Here is a 15768-nt window from a genome sequence, read left to right on the forward strand (position 1 = left end):
CCATGTAAAGTGGAAGGGGGCTGATGAAATCAGTACTTTAGTTCCCCAAATTAAAAATAATATGATTCTCATCTAGGATATTGTTCTCTTCCATTCTGATTTGTATCTACTATGCAGTAGTGGCAGGTAGTGCCTGTTAAGCTACAGAAAATTGGGCAGAATGCAGGACCGAGATGGAGGGGTCAGTCATGGCTTATGCATACCCTATTAAAGTTACTACTATGATTAAGTAAATGCAAATAGAATTCAAGTCCTACATTCTTATGGTTTCTATAAATAGGACAGCTGTTGACAAGTCCTATCATCTTCATCCTGGGTTCATACCGGCAAGTGAGTCAGCAATGTGACAGATCTAGGTAAATAGTAGTGCACATTTCAGGTATTTTAACGGGAAAAACAAACATCCAGTTATAGCACGACTCCTTTATTTAGCTTAATCTTTTAATATATATATCGTGCAAGTGTCTCCTTTGATCAATGGGTAGAAGGAAGGTACATCAAGCGCATGTCACATTAATGCATGTTTGACATGCGCTGCATAGCACTGCTGGGAATTGTACCTCCTTGGTGTTCGTCAAGCCAGTTAAAAACATCCAAAAATATGCACGTAGGACTTAACAGCCCAGGGCCCACAAATAGAACTTAATACTGACCTAAAAAGACTATTTTATTATTATTAAAGTAACAATTGTTGGTCCGCTTGATACAATTTACAAAGAGTGGCAGCAACTGACCACATTTGTTTTATGTTTAATTCCCGATTGGTGACAAATGTCTGCATGTTTTGATCTATGCATACCTTCAACAGAACACACCTGATTCAATAATTACATGGCAGGCAGGTAAAAATAGCCAATCCCGTTCTAATCAGTGGCAGTATGCAATACAACTGAGCACGCCCTGATGGTAGAAGCTCCACCTCTTGGGAATTGTAGTAATGAATGGAGCACTGTGAGGCATACAAATGAAAGCCAAACCATACAGACGACATGTCACTCCTAGAGCATATCCTGGAGATGTATTCTGTAGTTAAAGTCCAATCCCTATCACTTCCCATCAAACAAATGTAATGTGTGTGTGATTACATCAGTGAGCCCCTAATATGAATAAAGAATGAATCATTATTTCATTCATCTTTGTGAATCCCATAGCTCAATGATCCGCCACACACGGCTATTTCTCATTATAGAGACCCTATACAGGGACATCAAGGCTAGCCTTCCACTCTGTTCTGAATCTAATTCAAGATGACGGCCAGTCGGTGCATTACAAAAGTTCCTGTTTTACACCTAAACTAGGGATGTCCCGATCATGTTTTTTGGCTCCCGATCCGATTCCGATCATTTGATTTAGAAACATAGCGATACCGATCTTTCCCGATCCGATCTTTATATTTTTATATAACACTTATGCCATATCATAATAGCAAATATCCTAATGTATGTCACTCTAGTGTAGTCTGTTGTGTTGCCTTTAAATGATTGAAAGGCAACATGTGACATCTGATCGGGGATCTCCAGATATGTGCATAAAAGGGACAAGAAGAGACGGAGATCTCCATAAAGAGGCATAATAGAGCGTTGCAGTCCCGCCCCCATTCATGATGACGACAGGCCCAGGAAATAATTCCCCATGCATTTTTCCCATAGACATTTCAAAAAGTATTTATTTAAAGCCTCGAACAAAGCCAACTCTGATCGTGACAAATCATGACTACAAACAATATTTTGGCCCGAACAAAATAATTACAAAGAAGAAAAACAACAGTGTCTTTTTTCTTCTTTCTAATTATTTGTTCGGCCCAAAAAATTGTTTGTTGTCATGATTTGTCACGATCCGAGTTGGCTTTGTTTGAGACTCTATTATGCCACTTTATCGAGATTTCTGTCTCTTCTTGTCCCTTTTATGCACATATCTGGAGACTGTGACACTATAGGGACATACAGACGGGTGGTCAGGGACTCTTAACAATGGGTATTGCATAACGTGGTGGCCAAGCATTCCCAACTTGCATTGTTCCCGGCATGCATCGTTTTGGAGTAAGCCCGTACCCAGGGCTCGACAGTGCGACTAGGTACTCGCATTTGCGAGTTAAAATATCACCGTGCGAGTTGTCAAATTCACTTTGTAGCACCCGTGCGACTACAGAATTTGACCGTTCAATCGTGATAAAGACAAGGCTCTACAGCAAGTGCACAGTCTATAGTCGCGGTTCTATACCTACATTTATATTTATATAGTACGGCGGTGTCGTTCGCCAAAAAGAGCAGATCTACAAGCTAACAACGTGTCGAGACTCAATGCGGCGTTCATTTGAAGATCTGTCCCTTTTGCTCCCACCGCCCCGCCCCTCCATGTGTTGCTGCTCAGTACTTCTCTTCCCTGTCAGCAGCGGAGCTGCAGGATAGCATGATAGCACAGGAGTTGCTAGGACCCCGACACGTTGAATACTAAAGTTATTTGGAAAGTTTAATGTTCAAACATCACTCGATAACTTTTAACCAAGCGTGGGTGAAACAGCGTGCGGCCGTGCACGCAAAGAGTGCACGTGTGCACGGATTCTACCAAAACAACCATCACTCAGCACCTCGCTTACAAAATCTTGTGCGCAGCGCAAATGATAATACGAATGACCGACTTGGCTGGGTACATATTAGTCAGTAGCCTGCATAACGAGCGACGGAAAAAAGGCAAAGATCCCCCCACTACCTCCTTCCACCACGCCGAGGTGTATAGCCTATGTACGATGGTCTGAACTGAAGCAGTCAAAGCCAAGGAGAATGTTACAATACTAATAGTACCATCGAGTAGTCTGCGGTGCCCTGCACCGAATCTCACACGATAGAACAGCAAGATAAAAACGGATAGAAAGTCTGTCTGTCTGTCTGTCCATCCATCCATACATGAGCAACATAAAATGAATTGATTATCCATCTATCTATCCATCTATCCCTCTATCTATTTGCATAAAAAACTAATAGACTATCAGCATAAAAACAAAATGATTATATAGATTATATAAAAACAAACAAATCCAGATGAATATCAATATTGTGATCATTTCTGAAAGATATTGTGATAATAATATTTTTTCATATTGCCCGCCCCCTACCTCATATCACTGTATTAAAGAAAAATCACACCTGTGTGAAGTGAGGGCGCTCTTATCATCATACATCATCATGAATCATCTAATATTGGCCAATCAGAATGCCTGTGATTGGTTAGCTGATTTTCTCGTTTACATATGACATTCATTGTCCTTTCAATGTCAATGGCGTTTAATGTTTTGATGTTTAATTTACATCATATTTAGCGGAATTTTGACCTAATTTCTCCTTTCATTGTCAATGGCAGATATTGAGACGTGTGGGGACTACAGCTGTATATAGGAGGGAGGGGCTGGCGCCCCTCAAAAACACATTATTTGATAACTTTTCATCGTGCTCCTAAAATAATTTGTGTGCTACTAGATTTTTCAACTTAGTCGCACATGTGCTACTTGGAAAAATGCTAAGCGTCGAGCCCTGCCCGTACCCATACCCAACGGGCACCACATAGTAAATGGGGCTTTGAGAGTGATCAGGCTGAAGCCATCGTAAATCATGCATCCCCTAAGATAATCTAAATTCCTGGTTGGTAGTGAAAGAACTTCCCCTGGACTGTTGCCCCTCCCCCAAAAATATGTCATGCGCTTTAATACTACACTTCCATGATGGGCCCAGATGAATGCATGTTACCCTGCTGAGTTATGAACTCCTGTGATCTGTTCTCACCACCCAGGCAGCCAGCCGCTCTGCCCATCATTCATCCAGTCGGCAAGGGAGGCAGTCCTCCCTCATTTTTAACGAGAGCCTCTGTTAATGTCAATCAATAATGAAACGCGTAATGGATCAAAGCGCTTCAGAGGCATTGACATTATCTGCCCCCCGCTTACGTTCGATGCTTGCTGGTCATTTGATACATATGAATGAATCAATCAAATCGTCCACCAGCAAGCTAATACTTTCTTCTCTGACAGCTGTGAATTAGCCGGGTAGCTTGTTAAACTAATTGGTTAAGTAGGTTTAGCACGTATGATAGCAGCTTTCTTATGAGGGGTGAACAGTTCAAGACGTTCCACTTGAAGGCTATATAGTGCTGCTAACATGTAATATCCATTAGCTGCCCCTGAGCGTTCATCACACTGCCTCTTTTTCCTACAGTAGCTGTCTTGTTTAATGACTTCTTTTCATTGCCTTCGCATGTTTTAATTATGAAATTATTTCAGTTTGGAAATTAAACGTAGTCCTTGAAATTATACAAGAGCGTTGTTCAACAGCTTTATATGATTAGGTTTTAACTGTGAATCCCCCCATATGAGGAAACCGCAATAACCCTACGTATACATGTTGCTTACCTTTTGCTATTGGGAAAACGCCAGAAAATAAAATAACCTGGCCTGCCAAATGGAAATACCAATTCTACATCAGCAAGAGATCTGATTGAAGTAGAGACGGAAAGCAAGGTCTCCTCTCTATTATCGTGTATTGATCAACAGAGCAGCAGTGCTGGAGCATATATAATTTGTGGAAGGTGACATAACATGAAAACATGTTTCCTTGGAAAGACGCAGTAGAGCAGGAAGGTCTTCATAATTAATCGGGGACATTTAGAATAGTATACTACTGTACTGTACAACCAATGGCTGAACTATTCTAGCTATATACATATAAAAAAATCACACCCGTGTGAACTGAGTGGTGCAGTGACGTCACACACTAACCATACCAACCATGCTCGTTTTTTTGGTACGAACAAACACGGGTACACGGGTACAAAGCCAGTTGTTGGAGTGGTTTGCACCACTCAATAATAGTCATAGCGGGAAAAAAGGAAAACCTTTTCCACAGAGGCATTTATATATTTTACTTTTCATGATGGAAATATGCTCTCCAGTGTAGTACTATAGTAAGGCAACCTTAACTGCAATTGTAAGAACAAAGTGGTGAAAGAAACTAATTAAAAAGCAAACATTAGGGATTATCCCATGGCCCAGAACATTGGGTTGGCACATTATTTTATTTTTTGTTAACCACTTTGTCTTTCTGTCTGTCCATCCTAGACCCTATCAAAACTGCCCAGGGCTCCCTGTCCCTCAAGGCCTACAGGCTGACCCCTAAACTTATGGAAATCTGCAAGGAGAAGGACTTTACACCTGAGGGGTGAGTTGCGTGTGTGTGTGTGTGTGGGGGGGATATAGGTAAGATATACACAAACAAATGTACATAATATAGACACACTAGGGCTGCCAGTTAGTGGCTGATTTATCAGATCACCCTTGCCTGTCTAATAAACAAATGTACCACGTTTATGCAGTTTCTGACCCCAAGGCTTAGCCTAATTGCTTTTAAATGGCAACAAAAAATGTCTGTAATGAGGGCCATTTTCTAAATGGCTCAGATTAGTCCAAGCACGTACACACACACACACACACACACACACACACACACACACACACATATTTACCTGCTTTTTCTTTTTTTGACAAATGAGCAAAAAGTATTGACTAAATTTTACCACCCCCTGATATAGAAAACTATTGTTGCCCCCTTGGTATCATATCTACTTCCTCTCTCTCTTCTCTTACCTGTATCGCCATAGCCAACCGCTCGATTATTGACCCAGGGTGTTTGGCCTGCCCTGTAGTCAATCCTACTAATTTCTGCAGCTTTCCATTAGTGCCTATGAGTTATTATAGGGCCAGTCTGTAGCTGTCAGTGTTCCCAATAGGCCTGTGATATAGTGGGGGTAGGTAGGGACATTATCGCTATGCAACACTGAACTTGTCTCCATTCCAGTATTTCCAGGACGAACAGGAAATCTGTCCCCCCCCAGTCATAAAACTTAAAAAGTGCCCCAGGTTTTTCTTTTCTTTTCTTTTTCTTTTTTTACATGAATACGTCAGAGAAGGCTGTCTCTTTCATTTGAATGTATTTGATGTTGCATAAGCCTACAGATACTTTTTTCTTTTTTATGAAAGGGAGAGAGATTAGTGGTGGAACCATCGCTTTGAACTCTCCTCCACATGCACAGGTCTATGGAAGCAGCGTTGAATAGCCTGCACTCAAACAGACAATCTGCAGTGTCAAATTAGCCGTCCTGGGGAGTCCACTTCACCTATGGCTTTATCCGGCAGGGCCCTGCTGTCCCCACTAGGGTTGAGGGATTTTTCAGTCTAGGGTCTAGGCCATACTGTCCTCATACTACCTTCTCCCTGACCTGTCGACTATAATACTTTATTGGCACTTTGAAGCTCATAATTCATGGGCAAAATTTGAAAGAAATTAGATGAGTATGACCAACGGTAACTTTATCATTATAGAGGATCTTTATAGCCCACTATGTTATCCATATTGATTTGGTCCTATAAGCCAATCCACACCCACACCGAAGGCAATATTTCCATTTCTGTAGAAGCTACCTGTCATCTTAAAGTTTGCTTCACCAGACAGTTTATTTTTAATTTAAAACAACATCTTGCAAAATGACCAACAAGGAGCAACTGATCAGTTTGGCAGACTATTTCCATTGGTAATGCATACGACAGTCATAAACCTGTTCTATTCTAGCGCAGTGCACCCAACAGATGAATGCAATGAGCCTATTGACCCCATAACAAGCACAATGTATCTACAGTAACAAGCCAACATTAGAGCTATACAATATTTAAGTTCATGCACTATGAACTGTAAACCTCAAGTGGTGGGGTAAATAAGGCAGTCATTCAGTGTTATTGGATTCACATGACATTAAACAAACTTGGAAATATATTTTGTAATGTATTAACAGCACCATGTCGGATAGAGCAAGCTGAAATAGGCAGGGAGTTTGAGAGAACGTGACCAAGTGCTGATTTGCCCACTTAATGGGACTAAATGAATATATTTATTTTGGCTATTGAAGCAGACTTGTTCACCAAGGCAATTAAGTTCATTCTTGGTTGGACTGTCCTTTGTGGATTAAATGCAAATGTTGTATTTATGTAATCCTTGCTCCCAATGTAAATCTTGTTTATCTTGTTTAAGGTTTCTGAACATGGTACAAATCCTAACCTTTTGTATCTTCTTTTAATCTTTTCTCTACTCATTATCCCTCATCTCCCTCTTTCCCTTCCTTTTCCTCCCTCCATAAGCCTCAAGAAGGCCAACATTGGATTTGAGCACATGTTCGAGGAGGTGCCCATCGTGATCAAGAACTCCCATCTCATCAACGTTCTCATGTGGGAGCTGGAGGAGAAGTCGACGGTCGCTGACAAGCACGAGCTGCTCAACCTCTCCAGCAGGTCAGACCGTAGTTCATGCAACAGTGGGTGTAGAGTAGATGCTACCGCATAGTTAGTTAATTAGTTAGTTACACTTATTGTCCACAATGTGGAAATTTGTCTTCGGTCTCATAAACAACAGTAACAACAAACAGAACAACACTTACACACTATCTTCAGGGCAAATCTGCAGTACAACAGTGGCAAATACATTGAAAACAATTCTAGCTAGTCTCATGTGGCCAGGCAATTATCTGCCTACAGACAACACAGTTCCTGACCTGTGGGGGAATGAAGTCACCAACCAAACTTTAAAAGTTGAGGTTTTTAAAGTACAATTTGTATGTATTATTAGTATTTAGGGACAGGACAGATAAGACAGGACAGAACAGAATGGTGGACACAGGGTCCACAAGCCAGGGTTAAACCTGGGACATTGTGGCAAACACATGAACTGGTTCAGCCACTGGTGTCTGGGGTCCCATGTCTTCAGAAACTGTAGGGGGCCATGTCACCTTTCGTTTGCCTCGACTCAGAATGAGCTTTATTGTCATGTCACAAGTTTACAGAAGTGAAGTAGTGGGTGAAATTATTTTGTGTGCATTGTTCCCATCGTGTCATTATTTTAGAAAGAGAGAAGGGGAAGAAGAGGGGATGAAAGGAGATCAAACAAGAAAAACAAAATATCGACATATTTATTTTATCTACATATCTCCCGTCAACAGTCATATCATCCATTCAATATAAATAGCAGGGCCAAGGCAGATACTAAACACTGTTTATGGCATACAATTATTTTTGTAGTAATGTGCATTCAATAATTTTAGTAAGTTATGAGTAGCCATGTAAGGATTCACTCAACTCGCGACACAATTCGAATCATGATATTAGGTTCCCAGTACGATTTTTCACGATTTCTTTTAAACGCAAAATAAATTAGGTAAAAAAATTCAAAAGGTAAATTAGGCTAATGCATCACTCTGCATGTTTAACTAACGTTTTCCACATGTCCAAAAGTCATTTATAAAAAGACTAACCTAACCTTTAAAAAAAAATCATACTATCATTGTTGATATAACGCCATTTAGGTCAATGATATAACATTATGTTGTGATATAATAATAGCAGCGGGTAGCCTATGGGCCAGTCAACTGTCTTCCGTGTCGTGAGAACATTAGGTTTTGGTACCATGGCGCGCGACCCTTGGACTCCTCATGCATAGAAGGAAGCATGAGGTCAGTCTGCTGCCCCCCAGATTGGCAGAGTAAGTGTAGCGCCAAGGATTACATTACATAATTGACACTGGGTGAAAAAATTGGTTGCAAAATCGTGGGATAAAATCTATTTAAAAAGAAAAACTTTAACATATATGTATCATGATACATTTACGATACCTTTACACAAGTACACTTAATATATATTTTTTCATGCTTACAAAATAGAATGGGTCTTGTTGCAAGCTACACCTAAATAGGATATATCTAAGTTAATTGTAATTTTGCCTATGATTAATCCTATTGATGCACCGAATATTCGGCCGCAGAAAATATTCGGCAGAAAATGGCTAAAAATGCACTTTCGGCCTATTCGGTTTGGCCCGAATAGGCAGAAAATATATCACTGAATAGTGTATGCAATTAATGCATTCAAAAGAGCTGAATAAATGTTTTATGGACCCATGATAAGTTAAGTTTTGCCATAACCATTTATTTTGCCTTAAATAAGGTAGCTTTAACGTAGGGCCATGACAGCAATTGTAGGTAAAGATATATATAATATTAATATTTGGATATTCGGTATTCGGTTTTGGGCCAACTGTTTCCTATATTCGGTATTCGGTTTCGGCCAAGAATTTCCCTTTCGGTGCATCCCTAGTCCTCATCCTTGTGACTAATCATCTGAATCAAGATCATGTCTCATGAAAATATCAAGGCATGTTAAATCAAAATAATGAAACTCATGCTGCACTCCTTTATGCCTGGGGTGGGAGGTAAAATGTAGGAAATGTGTGTGGTTGAGCTGCCACGGTAAGAAAAACATAGTCTCCTGCTCTCAAGTGTAGGTTCTATAGTTGTTTACAAGCACCAGCAACAAATGTATTGTTGTTTTTTTTAGATTTATTTGTGGCATGTTATGCTTTATTCCAGACAGAGACAGTGAGCAGAGAGACGGGAACGGTGAGGGAGAGGGTGGATGAGGGTGTTTGATTCGAACCCATGTCAGTTGCAGAAATGACTAGCCTCATCTATGAGACATGCACTGCATTGCACTCCCACACAACTACATGTTTTTATTTATAGGTTGAACTAGTGTCAATGTATCGGTATGTTGATTTTGAAACATACCAAGCAAAAACACTTAATACGAAATAGTACAATCTTGTAAAAGTAAAATAGTTTACTGTTGATGGTGGTATACGTAGCCATGTTGATATTAAGTCAGTCAATTCTGATTCACAGACTGGGGTTTGAGAAAACATGTTTGAGGAACTGCAATCTTCCTAGTAGGAGTTTTTAAACGCAGCATCAATATGCCTATGTATTTCCTTTTTTTTCTTTTTTCTTTTAACATGGTGGGTATTTACCTTTTTAATATGCATATTCAGAACTCGCAGGTTCTCACCATCAGGAGAATTGATCTGCAGTCATTTATCACCATATAGCAGCTACCGCTGTGACTGGAGCAACAGATGTGAAGTTGCTAATCTAAAACCTTCCTGTGGGTGGGTATGGAAACCTGGCACTGCATCAACTCCATGTCTCATGCATATGTGCTGCCTGCTATGGTGCAAAACGCACCATGTTTCCTTGTGCACTGTGTTGCAGCGCAGCGGGGGTTGTTGGTTTTGCACCGTTTGTCACTGTCACATAAAACAAGCAACATGTGAACTAAATGAGGTATCCCGTGTCTAGAGGTATCTAGGATGCACACATGCCTAGCCAGCAGGGCCAGCCCAATCATCTGTTGCAAATTGTCAAATTGACCTAAGGCCAATACCTCACTCACCCCTATACCATTTTTGTTTCACATGACTACAGCACTTTCAAGTTGACGCTAAGGTGTCATTTTTGTATGTGACTTGAAAGGAGGGCATGACTGCCGATTTAAATGTTTGGCTAGATGAAATTGTTTCCCAAAGTTGTCACATTGCTGCATAGCACTGCCCTTGAATAGCAGTGTCCATATCTCTACACCCCCACCCTCTGTCTCCAGTCACTCAAAGAAAGCAAAGATAATAGGTTTTATTTAATGTTTTTCCCCTTTGTCTCATTTTGCAATCTGCAGCCACATTTGTCAATGTCATTTTCGTGTGAATGCAGTTCCACTCCAGAAAATGGCATTGTTCTGACCAGAGATGATAATGTTGATGGCAGTGATGGATTGTATGTATGAAAATGTATTTATGTTGCTCTTTTCCAAAGAACAGCTGAAATGGCTTCACATTTATAATATTATACTATATTGTTATGGTATGTGTGGTCTATACTTTTCAAGCCACAAGGTTGTTGTTGTTTTTAATTTGGCCAACTTAAATGTTCAGCAAATATATATTATTTGCTGAAGGGGGTTAACCTTTTAGGTGCATGGCCTTATTTTTTTCAGGTTCAAATCTGCTGCTGAGCCAATCAAACAAAGCTATGGGGAAAGGAACAGGAAACGGCTATGCTACCTTCTGGAAGCACAGATATAGCGTTATGGTCAGAGCCTGTTGGCAACTTGGCAGTGTTCATGAGTGGGAAGCCTGCAAGCGGTTGTATCCTTGTTGCTGCACTGGTGACTTACTTCTACTGGTTGCTTATGGCTCCTGGTCAGTGCCTGTTATGCTCTCCTGGTGAAATTCTTTGCGGTCGGCTGAAAAGAAGCAGCTGGCAACTCTGTGTCAAGGGAGGCATGTGGTTATCTATACCCTCCCCAGGCCAACACTGGGGGTTGGCTGCAACAGGGACAGAATGGGAATTGACTAAGAAATTGGGTTATTCAAAATGAAAAACTGACATGCTCTTTAGTGGGGCAAAACCACACAATTGTATTTTGTAATATTGCTAAGCAGCTGCAAACCTTTTAGTGAAATGGAAGTCCATGAACCTGTTATTAGACTATGGGATATATTTCTGTTATTAGACTATGGGATATATTTCTGTTATTAGACTATGAGATATACAGTACTAGGTCAGTTAGTAGACTATGAGATATACAGTACTAGGTCAGTTAGTAGACTATGAGATATACAGTACTAGGTCAGTTAGTAGACTATAGAGTTCTCATCGGGCCCGAAATTTGAAGCCCGGCACGGCCCGGCCCTAACTGGTTCAGCCCGAAGCTCGGCCCGACCCTAAAGATTTCCATAATGTTAGGCCCGAAGCCCGATGAAGCCCGAAAAAAAAGGAAAAAAAAGAACGCCACTTTAATGCATGGCCAGCGCAGCGGCGTGCGCCGTCAGTGGTTCAGTGTGTGTCTGTGTGAGAGTGAGAAATGAGTTCAATGGACTTATCGCCGAAATAAAGGATTTATGTAGCTCACGTTAGACTGTTAATGTACCATTTCCATATCATTCTAATGGATTCCATTTCCAGTGGTGGTGAGTAGCTCCCCTTAGTTTCCTCTGAAGTGAAGCAGCTATGTCCAAGACCCCAAGTATCGTCCCCGTTGCGTTCGGTGTCCAAAAGAACAAACATAGCCTACAAAGTCTACAAACCATCCACGCACCCGCTCATGGCGTGTCTCGACAGCTTAGAGATCTGTTATTTTAAATCGGGCACATATAACGAGGAGCGCCGCCGCACTGAGGGACGGCGGTTATAATACTAATCATTTTGTAAATCAAATAGCCTGTAGCCTGCAGTGGACTGTAACATTGCGTGGTCATCATACACTACAGAATTATATGGAACGGTTGGTGACTATATGACGTTGATTAGCTGGCCTAATGATTAGGTTATTCATTTCATCGCAGCCAGCTGGGTTTAACGAGATGGCTCAGTGCAACTGTGCAACTGTTTTCGTCATGTTGCAGTCACACGATAGCTGAATCAGATATTGTGTGATAATCCGATTGATTTATAAAACATTTAGCATATGAACTGAAGCTCATTTGGTGCGCCGCAAACCAGAGGCCAGCCAGCGGTATAAACAACCACCCCACCGTTCACTTCTCTCTGCTCATGCCTGCGCACTGTGCGCAGTCAGTAATCCAAGCCCCCTGCCTCCACTCCTCCGTCTTCCTCCTGTCACAATTAAGTGAAGCCCTCTTTATAATAAATACATACTTGTAGGCAGTATAGCCTACACATTACACAAATAACAGAATTGCTATTTTTATTATAATAACATTCTTGAAAAAAGGAGAAAGAGAAAGAAAAAAGAAAAAATCACGGAAAATCACAGAGCCCGAGGCTCGGCCCAGCCCGACTAATTAGCATAATGTTTTGGGCCCGGCCCGGCCCGAAAATGTCGGGCCGGGTCGGGCCGGGCCGGGTTCGGGCAGAAAATGAGAACTCTAGTAGACTATGAGATATACAGTACTAGGTCCGTTAGTAGACTATGAGATATACAGTACTAGGTCCGTTAGTAGACTATTAGATATACAGTACTAGGTACGTTAGTAGACTATGAGATATACAGTACTAGGTCCGTTAGTAGACTATGAGATATACAGTACTAGGTACGTTAGTAGACTATGAGATATACAGTACTAGGTCCGTTAGTAGACTATGAGATATACAGTACTAGGTCCGTTATTAGACTATGAGATATACAGTACTAGGTCCGTTAGTAGACTATGAGATATACAGTACTAGGTCCGTTAGTAGACTATGAGATATACAGTACTAGGTCCGTTATTAGACTATGAGATATACAGTACTAGGTCTGTTATTAGACTATGAGATATACAGTACTAGGTCCGTTAGTAGACTATGAGATATACAGTACTAGGTCCGTTAGTAGACTATGAGATATCTTTTCTGTTATTAGACTATGAGATATACAGTACTAGGTCCGTTAGTAGACTATGAGATATACAGTACTAGGTACGTTAGTAGACTATGAGATATCTTTTCTGTTATTAGACTATGAGATATAGGTCCATTATTAGACTATGAGATATACAGTACTAGGTCCGTTATTAGACTATGAGATATACAGTACTAGGTCTGTTATTAGACTATGAGATATACAGTACTAGGTCCGTTAGTAGACTATGAGATATACAGTACTAGGTCCGTTAGTAGACTATGAGATATCTTTTCTGTTATTAGACTATGAGATATACAGTACTAGGTCCGTTAGTAGACTATGAGATATACAGTACTAGGTCCGTTAGTAGACTATGAGATATCTTTTCTGTTATTAGACTATGAGATATAGGTCCATTATTAGACTATGAGATATATTTCTGGACAGTGGGTGCACACTAGAGGAAAGGTCATGGGGTCAGTCATTCTCCAGTTAATTGCATACATTGATGCAATGACTAAGTATAAGCATACTAGTCTACACCCCCAGCAACCCCTGCACACCATGGGAATTGTTTTCCCCTCTAATGGCAAGAGCACTAGCAATATTGACATTATTACAAGAATGCGTTTTCAAACCTGTAATTTAAAATTGCAGAGTTCGTTACACTTAATTTTGTAACTGGATAGTCATTCATTGGGGCTGTGACTGCAGCAATGTTTCTAACCAGGTAAGGTAACTAACAAAGAGGGCAGTGGTTAAGACTGCTGGAAGGGATGTTTAAACTAAAATAGTAAAGCAGGCGTTGTGAATCATTTTTAGCCTGAGATCCAAATGAAATATTGTTTCACACCCAGAGACCCAGGCTTGTGAAACATACTGTATTATTCCCAACAGAAACGGGCCAGTGACCCATTTTAAGTCTGTGCCCATCTTTTTAAGAAAGGCTGCATTATGCTAAAACGATAACCATAAGCTTGGCAGTCAACTTAACATAATTTCCTTGGCAGCTATGTCAAACAATATTTGATGCCCTCTATACTAATTTCTTTCTAATTATCAACCCTCTCCTGGCCGCTGATCAATACACTCAAAGCCGTTTTCTCTATTGTCCTGTGGGGCTTAGGAATGACTAGACCCCGCTAGTCAGGCCACCACATACACCACATACACATAATGCATGCTGCTGTTGAACCCTGCCTTAAAACAGAATCACTGATGATAGGAAATCCCTTGATGCACTTTGATTTCTAATTCACAATTGATCGGGAGGCTGGCTGACCTTTCTGAATAATTTAACCTTTTCATTGTAAGATTTGATGCATTATTCAGCCTGCAAGTCCTTTCACGCCACATCTAAACAGAAATCTCTTCCTTTTTTTATTACAGCAAATGGCTGGTTGCAGAAGGACCTTAGGAACAGTGATAGGAAATGACTGCAAATCAATGCCAGACACAGGCTTGGTTTTGGGATGTGTTGTGTGTACTCTGAAAATGCACGTAGGGCTGCTTCATAACTGTCTCTGATCCACACTCCCAAAGTTGTCTGTGGTCTTTCCCGTTTCCAGATCTGAGTCACTACAGTGACATATGTATAGGCGTTATATTTTAGGAAATCGTTTTTTTCTAGCAACGCATCTCCATCTCCCATCCATGCTCTTGGCTCATTTTCAAAAATCTGAAGAACTCATGGTTCGCTTTACACCATACACTACCCTCACTGTTGTTTACACCGTACACTACACTCACTGTTGTTTACACCGTACACTACCCTCACTGTTGTTTACACCGTACACTACCCTCACTGTTGTTTACACCGTACACTACCCATACTGTTGTTTACACCGTACACTACCCTCACTGTTGTTTACACCGTACACTACCCATACTGTTGTTTACACCGTACACTACCCTCACTGTTGTTTACACCGTACACTACCCATACTGTTGTTTACACGTACACTACCCTCACTGTTGTTTACACCGTACACTACCCTCACTGTTGTTTACACCGTACACTACCCTCACTGTTGTTTACACCGAGTCAGTTCCATCTGATTGGATAGTGTGTCGCTCTCTCTCACACACACACACACACACACATGCATGCACGCACGCATACACACACACACACACCTACCTAAGTATGGTGAGCTTTTTGCACAATCTTGGGTTTGGAGCCTGTGTGACCCTTCGCACCTTGAGGGTGAAAATCATCACATTCCGGTATTACACACAGTATTTGATTGGTTGTGTTCAGTACACAGGCTCTTTGAGCATCATAGAAGCCCATAGTATTGTTGGTAACACAGAGCAGCAATGTGTGAACATGGTGTGATTCATCACACTTGGGTCTCATTTATCTCTATTGCCGTCTGTGTAAAACAATGGAAGATGCCCAAATTAGGCTTCCGTAATTAATCAAAATAGCATGAAATTCACAATGTGCAATATCAACAATGCAAAATGATGAAGTATTCGATCAAAGGGAAATTAATTCCACAATGTGG

At 40.9% G+C, this 15768-nt stretch overlaps 1 protein-coding gene across 1 annotated transcript in view; it reads left to right on the forward strand.

Moving 5' to 3' along the window:
* LOC306924820 (eukaryotic translation initiation factor 3 subunit H) overlaps positions 1-15768 on the forward strand; it is a 61619-nt gene that overhangs the window by 33914 nt on the left and 11937 nt on the right. The window contains exons 4-5 of the mRNA XM_079503472.1: positions 5105-5204; positions 7175-7324. Of these exons, the coding sequence (XP_079359598.1) occupies positions 5105-5204; positions 7175-7324 (250 nt within the window). The remainder of the gene's footprint in view (positions 1-5104; positions 5205-7174; positions 7325-15768) is intronic.

Source organism: Electrona antarctica (assembly GCF_951216825.1).
Source record: "Electrona antarctica genome assembly, chromosome: 6".
Taxonomy (NCBI): domain Eukaryota; kingdom Metazoa; phylum Chordata; class Actinopteri; order Myctophiformes; family Myctophidae; genus Electrona; species Electrona antarctica.